Source organism: Somniosus microcephalus, chromosome 1, assembly GCF_052327205.1.
Source record: "Somniosus microcephalus isolate GS21.2 chromosome 1, FLI_Smic_1.0, whole genome shotgun sequence".
In the NCBI taxonomy this organism is placed as follows: Eukaryota; Metazoa; Chordata; class Chondrichthyes; order Squaliformes; family Somniosidae; genus Somniosus; species Somniosus microcephalus.
This window is the reverse complement of record NC_140987.1, coordinates 258454772-258481072: the sequence shown is the minus strand read 5'-3', so window position 1 is coordinate 258481072 and position 26301 is coordinate 258454772. Positions and strand designations below refer to the sequence as shown.

The 26301-nt window shown below is 50.3% G+C and overlaps 1 protein-coding gene across 2 annotated transcripts in view; it reads left to right on the top strand.

Annotated features, from left to right (window-relative positions):
* The window catches only part of rigi (RNA sensor RIG-I), a 148745-nt gene that overhangs the window by 109158 nt on the left and 13286 nt on the right, over positions 1–26301 (top strand). For both annotated transcript variants that reach the window (XM_085992729.1, XM_085992739.1), the window contains exons 14-17: positions 195–343; positions 11773–11854; positions 15905–16075; positions 21866–22017. In XM_085992729.1, the coding sequence (XP_085848855.1) occupies positions 195–343; positions 11773–11854; positions 15905–16075; positions 21866–22017 (554 nt within the window). The remainder of the gene's footprint in view (positions 1–194; positions 344–11772; positions 11855–15904; positions 16076–21865; positions 22018–26301) is intronic.

The following is a 26301-nucleotide window of genomic DNA, read 5'->3' as shown; positions in this document are numbered from 1 at the left end:
TGGCTCGGTGTCAAATTTTGTTTGATAATCGCTCCTGTGAAGAGCCTTGGGACGTTTTACTACATTAAAGGTGCTATATAAATGCAAGTTGTTGTTGAAAGTTTATACATGCGCTCTATTGTGCGCTGCCCCTTGTCCATTTGTCATATTTTTGCTACATTAGGTGAATCCCATTTTTTGTTTTGTGTCCTTAGAGAAGAAACACCAACTGCTGGAAATCGACGCCGACCCGGCTAATGAGAATCCCAAGCTGAGGGAAGTCAAGAGCATTCTGAGGGAGGAATACGAGAACAATCCAAAGACCAAAACCATTCTGTTTGTCAGAACAAGAGCTCTTGCGGACGTAAGCTCCCTGTTTAGTAGCATCCATGAGAATGCATTTATTAACGGAATGAATGTTGACACCACTGTGTCAGCCAATGAGTTGGAGGCAGGGGTGGGATTTGCAGCAAATAGAGTCTATTTACACAGAAAACAGAGTCTATTTAAACAAGAGTTTCTACAAATTACAGCAAACAGAGCTCATGACTGAAACTACAGCAAAGTCTCCCGATAAAAGCAGGATTATCTCTCCAGCAAAATGCAGTGAGTGGAGGATAGTTACATAATACATATTACGTGTGTTAGATCAATCCCAGTCACTTACAGCAGTGCAGTCTCAGGTGTGATTAATATGGAAAATTACCCAATCTCCATTCTGGTCAGGAATAATGCTGTCACTATACACAGACTTTATTAATCAGCAGATTCAGCAAGAAGAACCAGTTGGACCAGAATAAGTTCCACAATCGTGGTTCTGAAAACCCTTGTAGAATGAGCTGTTTTACATGGTTTCCTTTCGAAAATCTGCTGTTGAATTATCAAACATCAAAGAGAATCTATCAGTTTGCAGGCCTGTAACTGTCCGCATTGTTTCTTATCCGTTACTTCAGGTACAATCTTACGAAGGCTCCATTTTGTCCTGGCTAACACATACATTTCTCTCTCTGTGTTCTGGACAATATAGAATAGAATCATAGGGCAGCATTTTCATTCAGGAGTCGGGTTGGAGGCGGGACTACAACTTTCGGGGTTGTAGTCCCACCTCCATTGAGATGCGGCCAATCCACGCGATTTTAACTTGATTGACCTTGTTGAGCCCACTCAGCAGGCCAATTAAGGGCCACCAGGCAACAGGTGACGTCACAGACTGAAATTTCATCTGTCAAGAGGTTTTGACAGATGAAATATCAGCATTTCACAGCTGTTTGAAGCTGTTAAACACTGAGGCCTAGAAATTCAGTTGGTTGCGCCAGCCGGTAGCACCTTAGGAGTAGGAGATGTTGGGCGCTAGGCGGTTAGCGGCCGGGCGCAGCGCGATCTGCGCCTCTCCCCAACTTCACTCACGATTTAGCGGCGGCGCAAAGTCTTTGCGCGCGCTCAGCTGCGCGCGCAGATCCTGACGTCATTTCCTCGTGCAACGCCCTTTGTGCGCCCCAAACCGGAAATTCAGTCGCGACGCCCCATTGTGCGCCTGGCGCCCCTAGCGACTGGTAGAGTGGAACGGTGCTCAGTCGATGCGGGGCGCGGGGGGCGCAAATTAAAGGGCACTCCTCCTGCACTATAAAAGGCTGCCATTTCGCAGCACTCCTTCTTGAGAGAAGGATCTTTGCAGAGAGACCAAGGTAGAGAGCTTTCTGCTTTGGCTCAACACTCGGACAGGTACTTGTGGCTTCAGGCCACAGCTTTCCACTTGTCTTTGCCTTCATTGACATCTCATTGTTTGCTAACATATTATGGGGGCTGCAATGGGTGCAAACGCTGGCCTTCTCCATTGCATCCAAAGGGCTCACAGACGCCGTGAGAGAGTGGCAGTCCTGGCTAGACGGAGAGGGGGCAACAGGCGTCGGGAACGGAGGCCTTACCCACCCAGGGTATACCGCCAGCAGTTCTCCTATCTCAACATGTCTGACGAGCAGTGTGTTCGGAGGCTGCGATTCCGAAGGGAGGTGGTCACAGAGATCTGCCACCTGCTTGGCGGTGATCTGCAGCCACATCTGAGGAGCAGGACGTCTCTGTCGGTGGCAGTGAAGGTGACTGTGGCTCTCAACTTCTATGCCACCGGCTCCTTCCAATCCGCTACTGGGGACATTTCCAACATCTCCCAATTCGCCGTGCATTGCTGCATCCGCCAGGTGACCAATGCCCTTTTCAAAAGGAGACGTCAGTTCATCTCCTTCTCCATGGCCCTTGCCAAGCAGCAACAGCGTGCAATGGGCTTTGCAGCATTCGCGGGCTTCCCCATGGTGCAGGGCGCCATTGACTGCACGCATGTGGCTTTGCGGGCACCTCTGGAGAATTCCGAGGATTACCGCAACCGGAAGGGCTACCATTCGCTCAACGTCCAGCTGGTGTGTGACCACAGGCAGCTCATCCTAGCTGTCAATGCCCGATTACCGCAACCGGAAGGGCTACCATTCGCTCAACGTCCAGCTGGTGTGTGACCACAGGCAGCTCATCCTAGCTGTCAATGCCCGCTTTCCAGGCAGCAGCCACGATGCCTTCATCCTGCGCCAGACTTCGGTGGCAGACATGTTCCAGGCCCAGCCTCACCCACGAGGATGGCTTCTCGGGGACAAAGGCTATCCTTTGTGTACCTGGCTGATGACCCCGCTCCGTGCGCCCAGCACCCCTGCTGAAGAGGGATACAACGATAGCCATCAAGCGACCAGGAACATCATTGAGCAAACAATCGGCGTCCTGAAGCAACGGTTCCGCTGTCTGGATCGTTCCGGTGGAGCCCTACAATATTCGCCGGAGCGAGTCTCCCATTTTGTGGTCGTTTGCTGCATGCTGCATAACCTGGCTATCCGCAGGACTCAGCCACTGCCACCAGAGATTGGAGGACCACCTGAGGAGGAGGACCAGCACAGGAGGGAGGCAGAAAGTGCAAGGGCCGCCTGTCGCCGGCTTATTGAACGTCGGTTCTAGGCCCCCTCTCAAGGAATGGCTTGTGCCAATGTCAGCAGATGAATGTAGCCGCTCCACAAGCCCTCAGCCGAGCAGGGCAACCAGGACTTGACAAAAAAACCATGCACAGTGCAATTTAAGAACATTAATTTATTGCAAACCTCTGCCGTTCCCACATTACAACCTCATGTGGAGAAGCCCCCTCCAAAAACACAAAACTAACAGTCTCGGCCTTACAAAAACTAAAAAAGACACCAGTCTCGGCCTTACAAAAACAAAGAAAGACACCAGTCTCGGCCTTACAAAAACACAACTACACCAGTCTCGGCCTTTCAACAACCACAAAGCATTTGTGCAGACCTTCTACTTTTTGCCCTGCGAGGGCGATGCCTTTCGCATCCTTGCCTGGCCCCTACCCGCCCTGCAGCTCCTCCTCAATGGGAGCCCAGTGGCTGCAGCAAGGCTGGGGGAAGGCTGCTGAGGGTCAGATGGCGAGACGGCAGATGCCCTTGGGGGTCGGCCTGCACCAGCTCTGGCCCTGGAGGGGCCGGCTGCTGACTGCTCCAACTCTGCTTGGGCAGCAGCAGTCTGTCCAGCGGCTCATGGCAGCTGCAATGGCGGAGTGGCAGTGTCGGCTGCAGGAATGGTGCCAACCTGACAGATCGTAGGTGCTCCCTGGTCGCCTGATACATTGGCACTCGCACGGGCCAGCACTGCAGCATGCACAGCAAACAGCTGAAGAACAGACTGCTGGGCTGCTGCTGCGGCGCGGCGAGTGCCCTGGCGATGCCTGGCTGATCCAGCGAGGGTGGCAGCAGTTAGTGCCCGTGTGGCCCTGGTCTGTGTCCGCATGACAACAGCCAGTGAATGGACGGCACGACTGAGCACTTGGCTCGAAGCCGCCTGTGCTGCTGCGAAGTCCTGCAGACTCCTGGCCTGTGCTGCACTGAATTGATCCAGACTCCTGGCCTGTGCTGCTCCAAATTGCTGCACACTCCTTGACAAAGACTCAATGGAGTCAGGCATCCTTGCCACTGCAGCCATGAGCTCATTGTGCCTGCGCTCAGCCTGGACAGCCATTTCCTCCAGGAGCCGCACCTCCTCTGCGCTCACCATCGCAGGATTGGAGGCCGCACTCACCCTCTGGGGAGAAGTCCGCCGAGCTTCCCCACCCCTCCCGTGTTGCTGCAACCCGCTGGGCCCCGGAGCTTCACTCTCCTCCGACCCTTCCCCCCGGCTCCCCTCCAGGGAAGACGTGTCCCCTTCATCGCCATGGGCTGGCGCAGCTGAGGGTGGCACTGATGGGCCGGCTTCCTCTTCCTCCTCCTCTAATTCGGAAGCGCTGACAGTGGCAGCTTGAGGGCCCGCCTCCTCACCTGGCGATTCACCATCGGAAAGCAGGAAGGCACAAGAGTAGCTTTAGAGTGAGGACAGGGCGGCAGCGAGGGAGGCATGAGTGCTGCCATTCACTGCATTGGTCGGACAGTGGCAAAGGATGCTGATCTGAGGCGCAAGTGGAACGAGAGAGGTCAAAAAGGTGATGCCCTTACCATTGGTGCCCAGAACAGGGTCGGCATCTCCACTGGCGACGGGGCCAATCAGCCGGCCTGCCATAATGCGCTCCACACGCTGGTCGAGGTCGGAGAGCTCTTTGACGTCAGGACGGCCTCCCCCGGTCTCACTTCGTTTCCGCCGGTTGTGCGCCACCTTGGCCTGCAAGAGAAAGGACGGCCTCTAAGTAGAGTGTGAAGCCCTGATCTTGTCTGCGCTGCCTCCCATGGTCGAATAGCTTGTAGTGTGAAGCCCTGATCTTGTCTGCAATGCCTCCCATGGTCGAATAGCTTGTACAGTGTGTAAAGTGCTGAATGTGCAAGTGATTTTCATGACAGTCCCATAGCTGCTGGATGAGGGCTGGCCATTAGGGCTTTCAGGTCCCTTTGCCCATAAAGTGAGGTGCACATGCAGGGATGAGGAGGACACTGGAAAGGGTACTCACCCTGACAACCCGAGTGAGGTCGTTGAACTTTTTCCGGCATTGCACAGGAGTCCTGGCAACCACGCTGTTGGAAGACACCCTGTTTGAGACCTCCCTCCAGGCTTTCCGGTAGGCGCTGGGCAGCGGCCTCTTGCCACCTTCTGGGAACAGAACATGGCGCCTGCGCTCCACTCCGCCAACCAGCACCCTCGGGTCACTGTCGCTGAAGCGCTGCGCTCTCTCCTTGGCCTTCTCCATAGCCCTGGGCGTTGTGCAGATGAAGCTGAAGTGGTCAGGCCTAGGTTGAGGGCTGCAGTGTGCAGGGCGTGGCAGGCAAACAAATCCACCCTCCCCCTTTAAGAGCTGACCGGCGCCAGAGTGTCTGCCGTCAATCAACAACTCGCCACACCGGCGCTGCGCCCGGCCTCGGGGGTATCGCTCAGCACCGCCGGCTTAGCGCCTAAAGATAGTCGTGCATCGCCTGTTTTAGTGCAGCAGCAACCTCTTGGGGCGATGCGACTGAATATCAGCGAAGGTGGCGCGACTTTGCGCCGGGCGCAAATTTTAGCGGCCGCCCGACTTTAGCGCCCCAAAAGTGGCTATACTGAATTTCTAGGCCTGACAGTTTTACTTCTAACATGAATCCTTCTCCACAGACTCGGTTAGAAATCTCTGCTGCACAGAAAGCTGAAGGCTGTCACTTTTGACAGTTCGCAACCATTCTGCTTTCTGTGCCGGTGAGATGAGGGACTCCCGAGACCTAAAGGAAGGAAGGCTATAAAGGTAAGAAAATGTATGTAAAACTTATTTAATCACTTTAGACACACCAAACACACTTACCTTTGCACTCATGCACACATCACTCACCTGAACACCGACATCTCGACCCCTCCAAGTCCTTCAACCCGACGGCCCGCCTCCTCTAACTTGGCATGGTTTGGAGCTGTCAAGAATCCCACACTTCAACCTTAAAAATAGGGATTAGGCTAAAAACTGCCCGTTAACCACCTGTTAACAGGCAGTTAATTGGCACTAATCCCTTCCTGCCTCGGGTAGGCGGGTCTCGCCTCCTTTGAAACCGGCATGGAGGCGGGTTTGGGTGTGGGATGGGGTCGGAACCCCTGATTTCAGGATTTTAACCCCCCGCATGCCTTCAATCCCGACTCCACGGCCCAATGAAAATCCTACCCATAGTATAGCACAGCACAGAAGGAGGCCATTCTGCGCTGGCTCTTTTGAAGAGCAATCCAGTTAGTCTCACTCCCCGCTCTTTCCCCATATCCCTGCAATTTTTTATCTAATTCCCTTTTGAAAGCTACTATTGAATTTGTATCCACCACCCTTTCAGGCAGTGCATTCCAGATCCTAACCACTCCTTGCGTAAAAAAGTTTTCCCTTGTTTCTTCTCTGGTTCTTTTGCCAATCACCTTAAATCTGCGCCCTCTGGGTATTGACCCTTCAGCCACTGGAAGCAGTTTCTCTTTATTTACTCTATCTAAACCCTTCATGATTTTAAACACCTCTATCAAATCGCTTAGCCTTCTTTGCTCTAAGGAGAACAACCCCAGTTTATCTACGTAACTGTAATCCCTCATCCCTGGAAGCATTCCAGTAAATCTCTTCTGTACCCTCTCCAAAGCCTTCACGCCCGTCCTAAAGTGTGGGCCCAGAATATGTAACCTGATCTCAGTCAAGCTGACAACTGTGCTCTTTACTGAGAAAGTGAGGGTTTCATTTAAGTCCATTATTTTAGTTATCTATAGAACAAGTATCAAAAGTCCAAAATCCTTCCACAGTTCAGCCTAAAAACTACAAGATTCCCTTACCTCCCTCCATTTTGACCTTATTTCTTTTACAATTTATTCCCAAGCTTGCAGCCATCCAGCCAGTACTTCCTGATTTACTTAGCCTTCTCTTCAGCTCTCTTCAATTTTGTCCTTCATTTCCGGGTCTTAGTCAGTCACCGACATGGGTTACTCAAGTCCCATGGGCAGGGAAGTCACTTAACGAGGTATGGGGGCGGGGGGGTGGTGGTGGTGAGGGGAGCGCAGTGGTGGTGAAACGGATTGTCCGCCCATTATCCCCCCCCCCCAACCCCCAGCCCAAGAGAAAGCAAAATTGAGGGGTTGGGGGTGAAATTAAACAATAAAAGGGAATTAAAAAAGCAAATTCCCATCCTCATTATTTGTATTATTTTTGTTAGGCAAGGTTACGGAACCAAGGCGGGTAGATGGATTTAAGATACAGATCAGCCATGATGTAATTGAATGGCGGAACAGGCTCGAGGGACTGTTCCTATTATGTTTGCTATAGAAAGTACACATTTTCTTAACATTGTGGCGACACGCCACCACTGGACACAATCCGCTCACGGCGGTACGGACAGTTTAAGCAGACGCCCCCAACCGGGGGCCCTTTCCTCCAGCAACTTGTTTCCCACAGGGACAGGCTGCCGGGAGCACTTCCTGTCTGGGGAGTATTTAAGTCAGGCGCGGGCTCTTCCAGTTCCTGTTTTGCCATGAGGCTGAAATAAAAAGCTGTTCTGTTTAACTAGCTCTGGTCTCGACTCCCACGTTTGCCGCGGTATCTCAACACTGGTGACCCCGACGCTCAGGACGAATCCTAAGCTAGCATGGCGGATACAAACGCAGTCACGGTTAAATTACCAGACTTTTGGGAAAACTTGGCCGAAGCCTGGTTCGTTCAAGCCGAGTCCAGATTCCGGCTGAAAGGCATCACAGGCGACACCACGAAGTACGACTACCTCATCTCCTCGCTCACGTACGCTACCGTCCCCAAAGTTTGGGCAGCGCTGCAGGACCCACCACAGACTGGCAAGTACGAACATCTGAAGGCTGCGCTCCTTAAAAAATTTCAAACGTCCTCTTACCAGCGCCACTGCCAACTCCTTGACCTCCCCGGTCTCGGTGACGCTTCACCATCAGACCTGCTTTCCCACATGCTGTCCCTCGCGGACGACAAGCCCCCCGGCGCCCTCTTTCGCACGCTTTTCATTCGGCAGCTTCCCGCCAGCATCCGCTCGCTCATTGTGGAGTCCGGCTCCACGGACCTGAATGACATAGCAGGAAAGGCCGACCGACTGCTCTCTGCACAGTCCGCGCGCGACGTCACGCCCGACCTCGCGGCAACGACCACGCGGTCTCCCCGGCCCACCAGGCCCGCCCGCCCTACCACTCCAGGCCACTGTTACTACCACACCCGTTTTGGCACTAAGGCCCAACGCTGCACGCCACCGTGTACCTTCAATTCCCCCCCCGCACCGGCCCCCGCGATGGCCGTGGGGCAAAAGGGGCCTCTACTGTACGTCACTGACGACAGAACCAACCGCCGATTTCTGTGCGACACAGGGGCCCAGCACAGCATCACCCCCGCCTCCACCCTCGAAATCCAACGCGGCACACGAGGTATCCCGCTGGCCGCCGCCAATGGCTCGGACATCAGCACATATGGCACCCGCATGGTCACGCTCGACCTCGCGGGCCGCCGCTACCGCTGGGAGTTCCTCACCGCCGAGGTCCTCTGCCCACTCATCAGCGCCGACTTCCTACGCGCCCACGGCCTCCTTGTCGACATTCCGAGGCACCGCCTCGTCGACGCCAACACTATGGCCACCATCCCCGGCGCCTTTACCCCGGACCGTTCAGCCGGCCTGACGACCTACTGCCTCGCCAGGGCCGTGGACGACTACTCGGCACTCCTAGCCGAGTTTCCCGCCCTCACCAACCCGACCTTTTCGGCCAAAGCCGCCAAACACGGGGTGGAGCACTATATCCCCACCACCGGCCCTCCAGTTTCTGCCCACGCCCGCAGGCTCAACCCGGCCAAGCTGGAAATCGCACGGGCCGAGTTCACCACCATGGAACAACTCGGCATCATCCGCCGCTCCAGCAGCCCCTGGGCCTCACCCCTCCACATCGCCCCTAAGCCCGGCGGAGGCTGGCGCCCTTGCGGGGACTACCGCCGCCTTAACGACGCCACAACCCCCGACCGATACCCGGTGCCTCACATCCAGGACTTCTCGGCCCGACTGGCCGGACGAACCGTCTTTTCCAAAGTCGACCTGGTGCGCGGTTACCACCAAGTCCCCGTACACCCCGCGGACATCCCCAAAACGGCCGTCATCACCCATTCGGCCTGTTCGAGTTCCTGAGGATGCCCTTCGGCCTCAAGAATGCAGCCCAGGCTTTCCAGCGCCTTATGGACTCGGTCCTGCGGGACCTGAACTTCCTATTCGTCTATCTAGACGACATTCTCGTGGCCAGCTCCTCCAAACAGGAACACCTCGAACACCTTCGCGTCCTGTTCGGGCGCCTAGCCCAACACAGGCTCATCCTCAGCCCGGCGAAGTGTCAATTCGGCCTAACCGAGATCGATTTTCTCGGTCACCACATCACCCCTGCTGAGGCCGTCCCCCTGCCCAACAAGGTGCAGGCCGTCCAGCAGTTCCCCCGCCCCACAACCATCAAGGGCCTCCAGGAGTTCCTCGGGATGGTGAACTTCTACAACAGGTTCATCCCCAGAGCTGCAGCCCTCATGAAGCCCCTATACGACTCCCTCCGAGGTAAATCCGGCAAGATGGCCGTAGCCTGGACCACTGACACGTCAGCCGCCTTCGATGCCACCAAAAACGCGCTCGCCGACGCCACTCTGCTCGCGCACCCGAGAGCCGACGCCCGGGTCGCGCTCACCACCGACGCCTCCGACCACGCGGTCGGGGCCGTGTTCGAGCAGTGGGTTAATGGCGCGTGGCAGCCACTTGTCTTCTACAGCCGCCAACTGCGCCCCCCGGAGGTCAAATACTCCACTTTCGACCGCGAGCTTCTCGCGCTCCACCTGTCGGTCCGCCATTTCAGGTTCCTCCTGGAAGGCCGCCCCTTCACCGCGTATGTGGACCACAAGCCACTCACATACGCGATGGCCAAGCACACCGAACCCTGGTCCGCTCGGCAGCAACGCCAGCTCGAGGCCGTGTCCGAGTTTACCACAGACATCCAGCACGTCTCCGGTAGAGACAACGTTGTCGCCGACTGCCTTTCCCGTCCCGCCATCTGCGCGAATCACCTCGCGGTCGACTACGCGCAACTAGCAACGGCCCAGCTCACGGACCCAGACCTCCTCTCGGCGGCTACCAGCCTGCCAGGGCTACGCCTAGCCAAGGTCGCGCACAGGCCCGAAGCCACGGCAGTTACTTGCGACATCACACTCAGCCAACCCAGGCCGGTCGTCCCTGAAACCTGGCGCCGCCGCGTCTTCGACGCGCTCCACGGGCTCTCCCACCCGGGTTCCCGCGCGTCCGTCAAACTCCTCTCCCAGCGTTTCGTCTGGTGCGGCCTCAGCAGAGATGTTCGGACTTGGGCCACCTCCTGCCTCGCCTGCCAACGGGCTAAGGTACAACGGCATACAAAAGCACCCCTGGGAGACTTCGAGGTACCCAGCCGCCGCTTCGACCACGTACACGTCGACATCGTCGGGCCCCTGCCGCCATCGCAAGGCCAGACTTATCTCCTCACGATGGTCGACCGCTACACACGCTGGCCTGAGGCAGTGCCGCTGACCTCCACCACCACAGCCGACATCGCCAGGGCATTCGTTAACACCTGGGTAGCGAGGTTCGGCGTACCGGCCGACATAACCTCCGACAGAGGCGCCCAGTTCACCTCCGAACTCTGGACGGCCACAGCATGCAACCTCGGTGTGACGCTCCACCGAACCACGGCGTACCACCCGCAGGCCAACGGGCTTTGTGAACGCTTCCACCGGTCACTCAAGGCCTCACTCCGCGCCGGCCTGCAGGACAGTACCTGGACTGACCGCCTACCGTGGGTACTACTAGGCCTACGCACCGCGGTCAAAGAAGACCTCCAGTCCTCGGCAGCGGAGTTAGTCTACGGACAACCGCTGCGCGTCCCAGGCGAATTCCTTCTGGAGGCTACCACGCCTTGGTCAGCCGACCAGCAGCGGCTCAACTTTTTCTCTTCCGCTCAGCAGTTCGCCCCACTTCCGGTCAACCGACACGGCGAACTCGCACCTCACGTTCCGCCAAATTTACAGAAGGCGCGCTTCGTCTTCGTGCGACACGACGCGCACCGCGGACCCCTGCGACCCCCGTACGACGGACCGTACGAAGTACTACAAACCGGGGACAAGGTCTTCAAGCTGCGACTCGGCGACAGGGTCGAGACAGTCTCCATCGACCGGCTCAAACCAGCACACACAGAACCAGGGGAACAGGTCCCCGTGGCCCGGCCTCCAACTAGAGGCCGTCCCGCCAGCAAGCCAGCACATCCGGCGGCGAACCGCCAGGCCCCGCCAACTAGACCGGCGATCATGCAGAGCCGCTGCGGCAGAACAATCAGACCACCGTCACGACTCGTCCACTCCTCCTAAGCGGATTCTGGGGGGAGCTCTGTGGCGACACGCCACCACTGGACACAATCCGCTCACGGCGGTACGGACAGTTTAAGCAGACGCCCCCAACCGGGGGCCCTTTCCTCCAGCAACTTGTTTCCCACAGGGACAGGCTGCCGGGAGCACTTCCTGTCTGGGGAGTATTTAAGTCAGGCGCGGGCTCTTCCAGTTCCTGTTTTGCCATGAGGCTGAAATAAAAAGCTGTTCTGTTTAACTAGCTCTGGTCTCGACTCCCACGTTTGCCGCGGTATCTCAACAACATTTTTTTTAAAATTCAAATATTTATTTGAAATCTAATACAGGAAAAAGTGAAATCCATCCAAATTAGGTTCTGGTGTTTAGTTTGGGGAGGATAGTCTTTACTTGAGGCATGTTTATATTAATTTAAACGTGTACATTACTTTCCTCTTTACATACAGGCATTGAGAAAGTGGTTACAAGAGACTCCGACACTGTCATTCTTACAACCTGAAATGTTGTTAGGAAGATCCAAGAGCACTGGTAATTTTATCTGTTGTGCAATTATAATAGATTTTTAATATGGTGATAAAGCTCAATACAGGAAACTTTCGATTAACCGGCCCCTAAATAACCGGAACGCTCTATCCACCGGCAAAATTCAGGAGTCGGTTCAGATAACTTTTATTACTTTTTTTACTCCATTTGTTGCTGTGCAAGGGTGTAGCTGAAGCTGTTGCTAAGCTACAGAGACGCTTGCAACTTGTGCCGATTGTTTTGAAGCTGTTACAGGGTTTGTTGCTTTATACGGAGCTCTGAGCTCCGTATCTTTTACTATAGCGTTCGGTTATCCGGAATTGTTGATGAACCGGCAACACGTCGGTCCCGTCCATGCCGGATACCAGAAAGTTTCCTGTACACAGATGTTGAAATTTAAGTTTGAGATGTTGAAATTCTGAAGGGGTTTTGAAAGGGTACATAAGGAGAAACTGTTTCCACTGGTGGGAGGGGTGGTAACCAGAGGACGCAGATTTAAGATAATTTGAAAAAGAACCAGAGGGGAGATGAGGAGAATTTTTTTTTTTTTACACAGTGCATCGTTATGATCTGGACTGCACTGCCTGAAAGGGTGGTGGAAACAGATTCAATGGTAACTTTCAAATGGGAATTGGCTATAAACTTGATGTAAAAATTTGCAGGGCTATGAGGAAAGAGCAGGAGGAGTGGGATTAATTGGATAGTTCTTTCAAAGAGCCGGCACAGACACGATGGGCCAAATGGCCTGCTCCTGTGCTGTATGATTCTGTGTGTTTCTAGTGTGGTCACTAAGTACTCTCCACTGCATTTGCTGAAATCAAATACATTTGATTGCTGCACAAAAAGGAACATTTTTAATCTATACCCGGTAGTTTAAAAATTATAATAGGCAAATATACAATACAAGGGTCTGGCGCCAAAATACTTCTTGGTAATTTACTTCCACCCTCTCTCTCTGAACATAGCAACAGGAGTAGGCCGCTCAAGCCTATTCTGCCATTCAATTAAAGAAAGGCTTGCATTTGTATAGCGCCTTCCATGACCTCAAGACGTCCCAAAATGCTTTACAGTCAATGAGTAATAATATGAAAAGAAGCTGAGCTCTTTTGAGTCGCAGTTTCACATCAAAACTGTTTTTAGCATTTTTTTTTTTTAACTCCAGAGAATCGAGATTAGAGAAACAAAGGGACTGATCAAAAGAAAACCTTGCATTTATATAGTGCTTTTCACGACCTCAGGACGTCCCAAAGCGCTTTACATCCAAGGAAGTACTTTTGAAGTGTAGTCACCGTTATAATGTAGGAAACGCGGCAGCCGATTTGCGCACAGCAAGATCCCACCAACAGCAATGTGATAATGACCAGATAATCTGTTTTAGTGATGTGGCTGATCTGTATTGTAACCACATCAACCCGCCTTGGGTCTGTGTCCCTTAACACCCCTTTGCCTAACAAAATATCAATCTCAGTTTTGAAATTTTCAATTGATCCCCAGCTTCAAGAGCTTTTTGGGGGGGGGAGTTCCAGATCTCCACTACCCCTTGTGTGAAGAAGTGCTTCCTGACAAAATCCCTGAACGGCCTAGCTCTGATTTTAAGGTTATGCCTCCTTGTTCTGGACTCCCCCACCAGAGGAAAAAGTTTCTCTCTATCTACCTTATCAAATCCTTTAATCATTTTAAACACCTCAATTACATCACTGAGCAATCTGTGTTGTAATGCAGAATGTTCCATTTGTTGAAACCTCATTGATCAGGTTCTGTAAGTTTCCTTCTGTAACGTCAGAGCTGCACCTGGGGCAGGAAAAATAGCAAATACAATTTTCCAAAAGCAAAGGGTGACAGTCATCTCGAGTTTCATAGCTGGTGTTGTGGCGTATTTGGAACATTGCTTTATTTCTTGTGCAGCACAGTCCATGTTTGGTAAGACCTGGAAACAGAGGATTACAATGTATCATTCCAGTTACTCCCCTTATACAGAAGTACTGATCTGAGGGGAACGTTCAGAGTTTTAGAATCATACAACACAGAAGGAGACCATTCGGCCCATCGTGCCTGTGCCAGCTCTTTGAAAGAGCTCTCCAATTAGTCCCACTCCCCTTGCTCTTTCCTCATAGCCCTGCAAATGTTTCCTTTTTAAGTATTTATCCAATTCCCTTTTGAAAGTTACTATTGAATCTGCTTCTACCGCCCTTTCAGGCAGCGCATTCCCGATCATGACAACTCGCTGCGTTAAAAAAAATGTTTCCTCATGTCGCCTCTGGTTCTTTTGCCAATCACCTTAAATCTGCAAAAAAGCAAAATACTGCGGATGCTGGAAATCTGAAATAAAAACAGAAAATGCTGGAAATACTCAGCAGGTCAGGCAGCATCTGTGGAGAGAGAAACAGAGTTAACGTTTCAGGTGCCGTCTTTCGGATTGAGACATTAAACCGAGGCCCCGTCTGCTCTCTCAGGTGGACGTAAAAAATCCCATGGCACGATTCGAAGAAGAGCAGGGGAGTTCTCCCAGGGATCCTGGCCAATATTTATCCCTCAACCAACATCACTAAAAAAACAGATTGTTTGGTCATTATCATATACTTTATATTATAAAAAGGATATAGAGGCACTGGAGAAGGTGCAGAGAAGATTTACAAGGATGATACCAGAAATGCGAGGGTACACCTATCAGGAAAGGATGAACAGGCTGGGTCACTTTTTTCTTGAAGGCTGAGGGGTGACCTCATAGAAGTCTTTAAAATTATGAAAAGTTTTGACAGAGAGAACGTTTCCACTTGTGGGGAAGAGCAAAACTAGAGGCCATCAATATAAGAGTCACCAAGAAATCCAATAGGGAATTCAGAAGAAACTTCTTTACCCAGAGAGTGGTGAGAATGTAGAACTCGCTACCACAGGGAGTGGTTGAGGCGAATAGTATAGATGCATTTAAGGGGTGGTTAGATAAGCATATGAGAGAGAAGTGAATAGAGGGTTATGCTGACAGGGTTAGATGAGGAAAGACGGGAGGAGGCTCGAGTGGAGCATAAACGCCGGTATGGACTGGTTGGGCTGAATGGCCTGTTTCTGTGCCGTATATCCTATGTAATCACCTTGTTGTTTGTGAGAACTTGCTGTGCGTAAATTGGCTGCTGCATTACCCTACATTACAGCAGTGACTACACTTCAAAAGTACTTCATTGGCTGTAAAGCACTTTGGGACGTCCTGAGGTCATGAAAGGCGCTATAGAAATGCAAGTCTTTTTTTAATGAGAAGCCATAGCCACATATGTGTGAATCTGAGGAAGCAATGAGGAAGGTGACTTAGTATAATAGCTGTATTTGGTCTAGAAAAGTTGATATAATCTAGATCTGTTATTGCAGTGTACAGCAGTAACAACTTGCATTTATATAGCGCCCTTATCGTAGTAAAACATCCCAAGGCGCTTCACAGGAGTGTTGTCAAACCGAGCCACAAGATTTTTTTATTTGTTCATGGGATGTGGGCGTCGCTAGCAAGGCCAGCATTTATTGCCCATCCCTAATTGCCCTCGAGAAGATGGTGGTGAGCTGCCTTCTTGAACCGCTGCAGTCTGTGTGGTATTGGGACGTCAACCCAAGCACCCCACCCACCCGCCCCTTCAACCACCGTCTGCCCCACCTGTGACAGAGACTGTAGATTCCGCATTGGACTCATCAGTCACCTGAGAACTCATTTTTAATGTGGAAGCAAGTCATCCTCGGTACCAAGGGACTGCCTAAGAAGAAGAGAAGAAGAAGATTGGGACAGGTGACGGTCACAGAGGTAGGTTTTACGGAGCATCTTAAAGGAGGAGAGAGAGGTTTAGGGAGGGAATTCCAGAGCTCAGGGACTAGGCAGCTGAAGGCATGGCCACCAATGGTGGAACGATTAAAATCGGGGATGCGCAAGAGGCCAGAATTGGGGAGTTTTGGGCTGGAGGAGGTTACAGAGATAGAGATGGTGTATTATTGTAAAGGTTTTATTTTCTTTGAACCGAACACAGTACAAGGTGTTAAAGGAAATAATTGTTTTAGCAATGTATATATTGTGTTTTACAGGAATGACTCTACCCTCACAAAAAGACGTGCTGACTTCATTTAAAGACAATTGTGGAAGCAAAATCCTTGTGGCAACATCTGTTGCTGATGAAGGAATCGACATTGCTCAGTGTAACCTTGTACTGTTGTACGAGTATGTGGGTAACGTTATAAAAATGATCCAAACAAGAGGTAAGATCATTGACAAAATAAATTGTGATTTACTGATCCTTCCTCCTACGTGTGTCCCCTGTTATTTTGTAAAGAGTGATGTGGACGTTTTGCTACATTAGAGGTGCTGTATAAATGCAAGTTGTTATTGAGTATGGGCCTATAATTAAATGACCAGTCTCACCCAGGGCAGCAAAAGCTGGCTAATGTGGGAAGTGAAGTGCTGCTAGTTCAGTCAGGATTGTGTCCATGCCCTACATGACGCAGGCATATTTGACTTCTGACACTAGGTACTAAATGTGGGAAAATGTTAGAAAATAATATTAAAAGTATAGTAGTAGTAGAATTTGCTATGCCTTCACTGTACCAAAATACTGAATATTGTTTTCAATTCACAGTTTAAAACCATCATTAAACACCTCTCTCTCACTAAAATTCTTGTCTCACATCACGCACTTTAAAGTTTTACACTTGCACCTGATTGATTCAAATATGATTCATGAAATGGCAACAGATTAGGGAACATGTCATAACTTGTTGTATTAGACAGACAGACAATTAATTCTCTACCACATAAAGCTGTGGATGCTCAGTCGTTGAGTATATTCAAGACTGAGATCAATAGATTTTTGGACACTAAAAGAATCAAGGTATACGGGGATAGTGCGGGAAAGTGGAGTTGAGGTAAAAGATCAGCCATGATCTTAATGAATGGCGGAACAAGCTTGAAGGGCTGTATGGCCTACTCCTGTTCCTCATGTTCTTATGTATCGCTTTAGTAATGTTTAGGTGCGGTTAATTAAAGAGGCTGAATGCAAAGCGGTTTCAGATGCATGGCAACACTGAAATCAACGGAGTAAAAATGGGATTAGTTCTTGGAATGGGCGGTGATGCGCTCTGCTCCGAGGTGGTGGGGATGAAAATTTAACCCTGTGATGTATTGGCACCAGTTCCTTTTTAAATGAGCATGTTTCGTAACTGGAGTGATGCAATTCAAGCAAGGCTGAGCCAGTCCTGCGCCCACTTGGCACTTTGCAGGATAGAGCACGTTTATACTCTGCAGCGCTCAATCTAGACACTAAACCAACACTGACTAAAGCTACCCAACAGGTTTTATCTGTTTCAAGCTGGCAGCTACTGCTCGAGCTGCTCCTATCCATGCTTGTATGAATGAAATCAGTGTTGGTTTCTGCTGGTGCCCCAGCTATCTGTTTTACTGGTAGGGCAGAGGGAAGTGCTGTTTGATGTTCTGGGCAGGAACTCTGCACAGGGAGTACTATTCCAGTGGTTCTCAAACGTTTTTGGTTGAAGGACCCGTTTTCAAATCGATTAGTAAGCACGGCCACAGTAAAAGCCTGGTTGATGTAAATTTGTGCAAAAGCCAGGGGGGAGTGTTAGGGAATATATATATATTTTAATAACATAGATTTTAATATGATTAAAATCTAATGATTTAAAGAAATCTGATTATGCTTAAGCTGACCACGTGCCAAAGGATGGTGTGATGTATCAGATCCAATCACAGCTGGTAACGCCACATCGGCTGACTTAAAAACTGAGAACAATGAAAATGCTGATTTAGCTTAAACTGTGAAAGTGCTGATCTTAGCTTAAAACTGAAAGTGATGATTCTGCTTAACTAGAGAACAAAGGAATGATTGATGTATCAAAGATCCAATCAGTGTGATGTAGTTGAACCAACCATAGCTCTGCATGCATGCTGCTGAACCAATGGTAATAAAGGGGGTGGGTACATCTGCTGCTGTATAAAAACCAGCCATTTTGAATATAATGTTAGTCGGATAAAGGAAGTCAAACAGTGTAAATCAAGTGATGCAATAAATCGACTATTTAAAACTTACCACCAGACTCGCAAACTTTTATTTTAGTGTGTTGACCTCCGATCAGTGTGGTCCATTCTAACCACTCTCTGGGTAAAGAAGTTTCTCCTGAATTCCCTGTTGGATTTATTAGTGACTGTCTTATATTTACGGCCCCTAGTTTTGGTCTCCCCCACAAGTGGAAACACCTTCTCTACGTCTACCCTATCAAACCCTTTCATAATCTTGAAGACCTCTATCAGGTCACCCGTCAGTCTCTTTTCTAGAGCAAAGAGCCCCAGCCTGTTCAGTCTTTCCTGATGGGTTTAATCTCTCAGTTCTGGTATCATTCTAGTAAATCTTTTTTGCACCTTCTCCAGTGCCTCTATATCCTTTTTATAATATGGAGACCAGAACTGAGCACAGCACACCAACTGTGGTGTAACCAAGGTTCGACACAAGTTTAGCATAATTTCTCTGCTTTTCAATTCTATCCCTCTAGAAATGAACCCCAGTGCTTTGATTGCTTTTTTACGGCCTTATTAACCTGACTGGGCAGACTGAAATACTGCTCACTACATAAGGATGAAAATCAGTTTCATATGATGGTGTTTACACTGATACAGATTTAATTGTTTTCTGTGTGCAATGAGGTTACTATTCCAGTTGGAATTGCTTTGCCCAATGACATTACAATTTGAGTTTCACAGCATAGTTTTCCCCCTCAATAGTTTTACAGTAGACCCCGGCAAGTGGAAGCTGCTCGTTTTTTGATAATCTCCCTTTTGCAGAGTTCCACAATCCAAGGATTAACAATGAACCTACTTGCAGTTAATCTTCCTGATTTAAATGTAGTCTCACACGACTTTACCCACTAATTTCAGAATGATAGTGGATATTAGACATAGATCAGGTTTTACAGACTGTAGCAACTAATATTATAATTAAATAAGAGCTATGAATTACAAAAGTTCAAACAAATAGTAAATGTACAACTGTAACTAATCATAATCATATTGGGAAACTATCATTATTAAATTACCAGAAACGATCAGTGCCGATGCCCATTTGACCCATCCAGACCATTCCGCCATAACAACAATAACTTGCATTTATATAGTGCCTTTAACGTAGTAAAACGTCCCAAGAAGCTTCACAGGAGCGTTATCAAAAAAAAATTGACACCGAACCACATAAGAAGATATTAGCACAGGTGACCAAAAGCTTGGTTAAAGAGGTAGGTTTTAAGGAGTGTCTTAAAGGAGGAGAGAGAAGTAGAGAGGTTTAGGGAGGGAATTCCAGAGCTTCAGGCCCAGGCAGCTGAAAGCACAGCTGCCAATGGTGCGGGGGGGGGGGTGTGATGAAAGTCCGGGATGCGCAAGAGGCCAGAATTGGAGGAGTGCAGAGATCTCGGAGGGTTGTAGGGCTGGAGGAGGTTACAGAGATAGGGAGGGGCAAGGCCATGGATGGATTTGAAAATGAGGGTGAGAATTTTAAAATTGAGGCGTTGCCGGACCGAGAGCCAATGTAGGTCAGCGAGCACAGGGGTGATGGGTGAACGGGACTTGGTGCAAGTTAGGACACGGGCAGCAGAGTTTTGGATGAGCTCAAGTTAATGTAGGGTGGAAGATGGGAGGCCGGCCCGGATAATCAAGTCTAGAGGTAACAAAGGCATGGGTGAGGATTTCAGCAGCAGATGAGCTGAGACAGAGCAGAGTTAGGCGATGTTATGGAGGTGGAAGTAGGCAGTTTTGGTGATGGAGCGGATACATAGAAATCTACAACCAACCCTACACCCGGTATAGCATCCAATTACCTTTTGAATTGATTCCGGAGTTCTTATTTGCACTATAAAAAAACGATGCGGCGGTATTATTCACTCTTTGTGCGAAGAATTATTTCATGCCATCATTCCTCAAATTGCATTTTACCAGTTGAGACTTCTGTCCCACAATTGTGGCTTCGTTTGAAATAGTGGTGCAGCGATGAACCTTTTCTCTTCTACTTAGTATCTTGTTATCCAATTCTGGCCTCTTGCACATCCCCACTTTCCTTTGTGCCACCATTTGTGCCGTGCCTTCAGCTGCCTGAGTCCTAAGCTTTGGAATTCCCTCCTTAAACCTCTCCGCCTCTCCACCTTTCCTCCTCCAAGCTGTTCCTTAAAGCCTACATCTTTTGACCAAGTTTTTGGTCACCTGTCCTAATATCTCTTTATGTGGCTTGTTGTTAATGCTCTTGTGAAGCGCCTTGGGATGTTTTACTATGTTAACGGCGCTGTATAAATACTAGTTGTTGTTATGTACCTCTTCGCAGTCCCCTCTCATATACCTCCTTTCAAGGCTGAAGAGTCCCAAGTTTATGTAACCTTTTCTCATAACTCAAAAGTCAGGATTTATGTGAATCAATCATTAAAATTCTGGAAGTGCTCCAGAATGGTTTGAAATGCCTGCTTTTAATATATTCAATTCTTTTGAAGCCAAGATTTTCTAATTAATCAACAATAAAACCTTCAATTGATGATGCCGCATATGAATAAATATATCATGCCGATGGAAGGGCAGCTGATTTCAATCTGAGCATTGCACCAATTTAATCGGGTTGCATATGCCTAGACAAGTAGCCATCAATCCATCTGGTCACTGAAACAAACCAATTTGAAATATGAATGGCAAACCAATCTGAGCAGGATGACAAGAATGAATTGGAGATCAGATGGTGGATTTTGATCTCTCGACCACTCCCAATTAAAAATAAAATGAGCAAATTCAACGTTTGTGACAATGACCAAAATCATGCAAAGATGAACGTTGCCAAATACAACCCAAATGTGAGCTTGGCTCGGGGATGATGCTCCTCACTCTGAAGCTCTGCGTACCTGTTCAGGTGGGCGCACAAGATCCCATTGCTCTCTGTCACAGAAGAGCTCCTTGTATCCTGGCCAACATTTTTCCCCTTCAACCAACACCACCAAAACAGATTAACTTGCCATTTATCTTATTTGCTGGTTTAAGGGATCTTGTCGTGTGCAGATTGGCCTTTATGATTGCCAACATAACAGTGACTGCACTTCAATAGTAATTTTTTTGGCTGTGAAGCACATTGGTGTGTTATGAAGATGTGAAAATCGCTAAATAAATGAAATACTTTCATTCATTCATAACTTAGGTTGCCTCAGGCTGGGGCTTTCTTCTCTAAAAAAGAGAAAGTTGAGGGATGACCTAATAAAATGATGAGGGGGGTTTGTTAGGGTAGATGTAAAGAAGTTGTTTCCACTTGTGGGAAAGAGACCATATCCAGGGGCCAGAAATATAAGATAGTCACTAATAAATCCAATAGGGAATACAGGAGAAACTTCTTTACCCAGAGAGTGGTGAGAATGTGGAACTCGCTACCACAGGGAGTAGTTGAGGCGAATAGCATAGATACATTTAAGGGGAAGCTAGATAAACACACGAGAGAGAAAGGATTAGAAGGTTATGTCGCTAGGGCGGGAAGAAGCTCGTGTGGAGCATAAACATCGGCACGGACCAGTTGGGCCGAATGGCCTGTTTCTGTGCTGTAAATTCGATGTAATTCTACGTTGAGCTTGCCTTTGGAATTTAATTTGCTTGCTATGGAAAGAGTGTAAAGATGCTATTTGGCAGTTGCTAATTCTTAGTTCCATGCAGTTGAGCAGTATGTCAGCCGACTTGCATCTCCAGTTGGCAAGAATAATTATCAACAATGCAACATGAAGGACTTTGCACAACCAGCCTGGTACACCTACCAACTTCCATTAATATCAATAATGTTACTATTCACTGTATGCACGTGGTGTGTTATTAAACGTTTTCCAATAACCTGCAAAAGGCAATTATATTAGTAGTGCACATCCTTAATTGGTGTTTCGTGTGTACTGCCAGTGCATGATGTTCACTTCGTAGCGAATCTGAAATGACAGTTCTGTTCATTCCTGTTAAAGGTGGGATATAAATGCAAGTTGTTGTTACAGGCCGTGGAAGAGCACAAGATAGCAAGTGCATCCTTATTACCAGCAAGAAAGAACAAATTGAGAAAGAAAAGGTCAATTCTGCACATGAGATGATGATGTACAAGGCTATTCATGACATGCAACAGTTGGACCAGGCGACGTTGACCAAGAAGGTAATGAGGAAAGCTGCTTATGGGCTATCGGAACATAATTCTTAGTTACTGGAATATTCTGTTCCACCAGAATCACCTGTGCAGACACCCTCACCCGTGAAGTTGGTGTGTTCCACTGCCCCTGTTTTCAAGATTTAGATTGCAATGTACCTGTCACTTCAGGCTTCAAGTATACTGCATAGAATTACATAGAATATACAACACAGAAACAGGCCATTTGGTCCAACCAGTCCATTCTGGCATTTATGCTCCACTCGAGCCTCCTCCCATCCTTCGTCATCTAACTGTTAGCGTAACCCTCGATTGCCTAGTTGAGTTTACACTGCCACAGTCTGCTTTAGTTGAAGGCTTGTTATAATTTTAAAATTACAGGCTAACAATGAGGCTCGGCAGATGAACTATCCTTGAGGCCACTGGTTCCTAAACAGTATTTGAATCGGATGTGTCTGTGAACCCTGGCTTAAACTCACACCTACTATTCAGCTGGGAAAAAAATACACCTGCAAATCTAATTTTTTGTTTAAGTCCTACTAAAAGTTTTGGTGAGCTTCAAGCTCTAATAGCATTTCATAGAAAGAAAATCAAGGGAAAGGTAGATTGTCTGCTTTACGCTCACCTTTTGCCGGAGACGTTTCGTAATATTATTTTTGACAGAATCATGGACTGAATGGCCTGTGCTGGTATTTTTTCTCCCACATGAGCTCCACAGCCTGATCCCACTCTCCTGCTTACTCCCCCATACCCTTTAATATTCCTTGTGGTCAATCAACTAATTCCATTTTAAAGGAATTCATGGACTCTGCTTCATCAATGGTTTGTGACGCAGAATTCCACATTCTAAACATTGTTCGTGTCTTGCCAACCAGTGGAATCAAATCTCTCTCAAGGCGCTAACTATTTACCCATCATAACCCTTCATAATCTTGAAGACCTCATCAGATCACCACTCAACCTTCTCTGCGCCAGTGAAGTATCTTCTCTGTCTAAAGAACTGTATACCCTCATATCATTCAACATTGTATTTATCTATCTATCTATCTATCTTATGTATATAAATGGATACTTCTTTCTGTCTGTCTATCTGTCTGTCTGTCTGTCCTCACGTGTGCGTCTGTCCGGCTATGCGCTTGAAAGTTATAGCGCGTACCTACGCGTGCGTTACATCGAAAGAAAGCTTACCTTTCCAAAACGGTGGTAAGCGTATTTACGTTTCGGCCGGACAAAAATCGCACCCGCGGTATCCGAAAAAAGTTCAAAATTCCGCTCATTAGCATCTCATTATCCGCTCATTAGCAACAGAGTGACCTCGAGGTCGACCAATCGTACGCCGGGTTCCTGGCGCGTGCGGCCAGGCCCTCCTACGGTCGAGTGACGGGACGATTGACCAATCCTACGCTTTGGTGACCTGACGGTCGACCAATCGGTGCGTGTGTGGGCGGGCCTTATCGTTCTGAACCGAGGTGAGTCGCCGCCATCTTGATTCCAAACTTTTCCTTTTTCCCGCTTTCTGCGTCTTTCAAAAAAACGTTGCTTTTAAAACACATAGTAATTAACTTTTTTTAAAAACAATCTAAATCTTTAATCTCATTAATTTTCCTACCTTTCCCCGTTTTTCCAGGTAGGCCTCGAAGCCTCGGCCTCTCCTCCACACCCACGCCCGAGCTAGGCACCTCCCGGCCCCAGTCAACAAGCGGCCCCCGATCACCGCCATCTTTGTGAAGGCTGGAGGGGCGGGCCTCAGCCGAGCACCGCTACCTTAGTAAAGGGTGCGCGCGCAGCAGGAGCAGCTGAGACGCGGCGTCTCTCTCTGTTCCCCGCTCGGCTCGGGCGGGGCTCTCGGGAGTGCTGATCTCGGGCGGGGCTTGGAGAGCGGAAAGGGTTACCCCGGCAACCGGGCCCGCCGGCCGTCTCTCACAGCCGCAATCCGCGCTCTTCAAGCCAGCTCGGGAGGGCGGGGCCATGTCAGTGCGTGGGGCGGCACGGAGCTCCGTGGAGCCGGCGCTGGGCTCGGGTGCTTTGTGGCCTGCGGCTCCGAACAGCGGCTGCGGACCTCGAGCTGACCGGGGCGCTGGACTCGGCTGGGCCATGTCTTTGCGGGTGTTCGCCTCGGCCAACGGCATCAGGGTGACGGCCGAGGCCGCCAAAACCGTCCAAGGGAACGCGTTCATCCAGGTGCCGAGGCCCGGGCCCCGGGGCGGAAAGAGGGATTGGAGCGGGGGATGAGGGCTCGGGGAGGAGGGGGGGGGAGAGGGAGGAAGGGGGTAGGGAGAGGGGAGAGGGAGGTAGGGAGGTGGTGAGAGGGAGGAGGAGGAGGTAGGGAGGTGGTGAGAGGGGGGAGGAGGAGAGAGAGGGGAGGAGGGGAGAGAGAGAGAGGGTGGGGGAGGAGAGAGAGCGAGAGAGAGAGGGTGGGGGAGGGGAGGGAGAAAGGGTGGGGGGAGGGGAGAGAGAGGGTGGGGGAGGAGAGAGAGAGGGTGGGGGAGGAGAGAGAGAGGGTGGGGGAGGAGAGAGAGAGGGTGGGGGGGAGAGAGAGAGGGTGGGGGGGAGAGAGGGTGGGGGGGAGAGAGAGGGTGGGGGGAGGAGAGAGAGCGAGAGAGAGAGGGTGGGGGGAGGGGAGGGGAGAGAGAGAGGGGGGAGGGGAGGGAGAGAGGGTGGGGGGAGGAGAGAGGGTGGGGGGAGGAGAGAGGGTGGGGGGAGGGGAGAGAGGGTGGGGGGAGGAGAGAGAGGGTTGGGGGAGGGGAGAGAGAGAGGGTGGGGGAGGGGAGAGAGAGAGGGTGGGGGGAAGGGAGAGAGAGAGAGGGTGAGGGAGGGAGAGCGTGAGGAGAGGGGGAGAGAGAGTAAAGCAGGGAGAGACGGGGGAGGGAGAGAGAGGGTGAGGGAGGGAAAGAGTGAGGGTGGGACAGGGAGGGAGAGCTTACATTCTTCCTTCCTTCGCAGGGGTCCATCGGGCCACCTTCCCCCCCCGTCGCGCTCTCTCTTCCCCCCCCAGTCGCTCTCTCTCTCTTCCCCCCCCCAGTCGCTCTCTCTCCCCCCCCAGTCGCTCTCTCTTCCCCCCCCAGTCGCTCTCTCTCTTTCCCCCCCCAGTCGCTCTCTCTTTCCCCCCCCAGTCGCTCTCTCTCTTCCCCCCCCAGTCGCTCTCTCTCTTCCCCCCCCAGTCGCTCTCTCTCTTCCCCCCCCAGTCGCTCTCTCTCTTCCCCCCCCGTCGCTCTCTCTCTTCCCCCCCCAGTCGCTCTCTCTCTTCCCCCCCCAGTCGCTCTCTCTCTTCCCCCCCCAGTCGCTCTCTCTCTTCCCCCCCAGTCGCTCTCTCTCTTCCAACAACAACATGCCCTCGAAAAAGCCTCGGCACTGCCGGGCACTCCAGCTAGTATATCTATATATATAAACGAGTCGATCTGTCTGTCTATCTGTCTGTCCTCACGTGTGCGTCTGTCCGGCTATGCGCTCGAAAGTTATAGGGCGTACCTACGCGTGCGTTACGTCGAAAGAAAGCTTACCGTTCCGAAACGGTCGTAAGCGTATTTATGTTTCGGCCGGACGAAAATCGCGCCCGCGGTATCCGAAAAACGTTCAACCTTCTGCTCATTAGCATCTCATTATCCGCTCATTAGCGACAGTGACCTCGATGTCGACCAATCGTACGCCGGGTTGCTGGCGCGTGCGGCCGGGCCCTCCTACGGTCGAGTGACGGGACGATTGACCAATCCTATGCTTCGGTCACCTGACGGTCGACCAATCGGTGCGTGTGTGGGCGGGCCTTATCGTTCTGAACCGAGGTGAGTCGCCGCCATCTTGATTCTAAACTTTTCATTTCTTTTTCCCGCTTTCTGCGTGTTTCTTTTCAAATCTACATTTCCAGCAAAAAAAAAGTTGCTTTTAAAACACACTTTTTTAAAAAAGTTAATTAATTTGTAAATCTTTTCTCTAACCTCTATAATTCTCCTACCTTTCACCGTTTTTCCAGGCCCGGGGCCTAGGCTTCTCCAACTGCCAGCAGTGCAACTGCAGACCCAGGCTCCCGGCCTAGGCAGAGACAAACACTGGCAGAGGAGAGAGGGTGTGCTGCTTCAGTTCCATTCCCAGGGTCAGTAGGTGGGGAGGCTTCATAAGCAACTGGGGTAGGTCGCAAGCCCCGAATAATAATCTGAAGATCCTGTGTTTGCAGCTGAGGAAATTTCTTCTGCAGACAGCCCCAGGTTAACGGCAGCCATCTTTGTCAAGGAGGGCGAAAAGTTTCAGTGCGACGACATTTTGATTCAGTGTGTAACAGAGTGCCTGCGCGGCCATCTT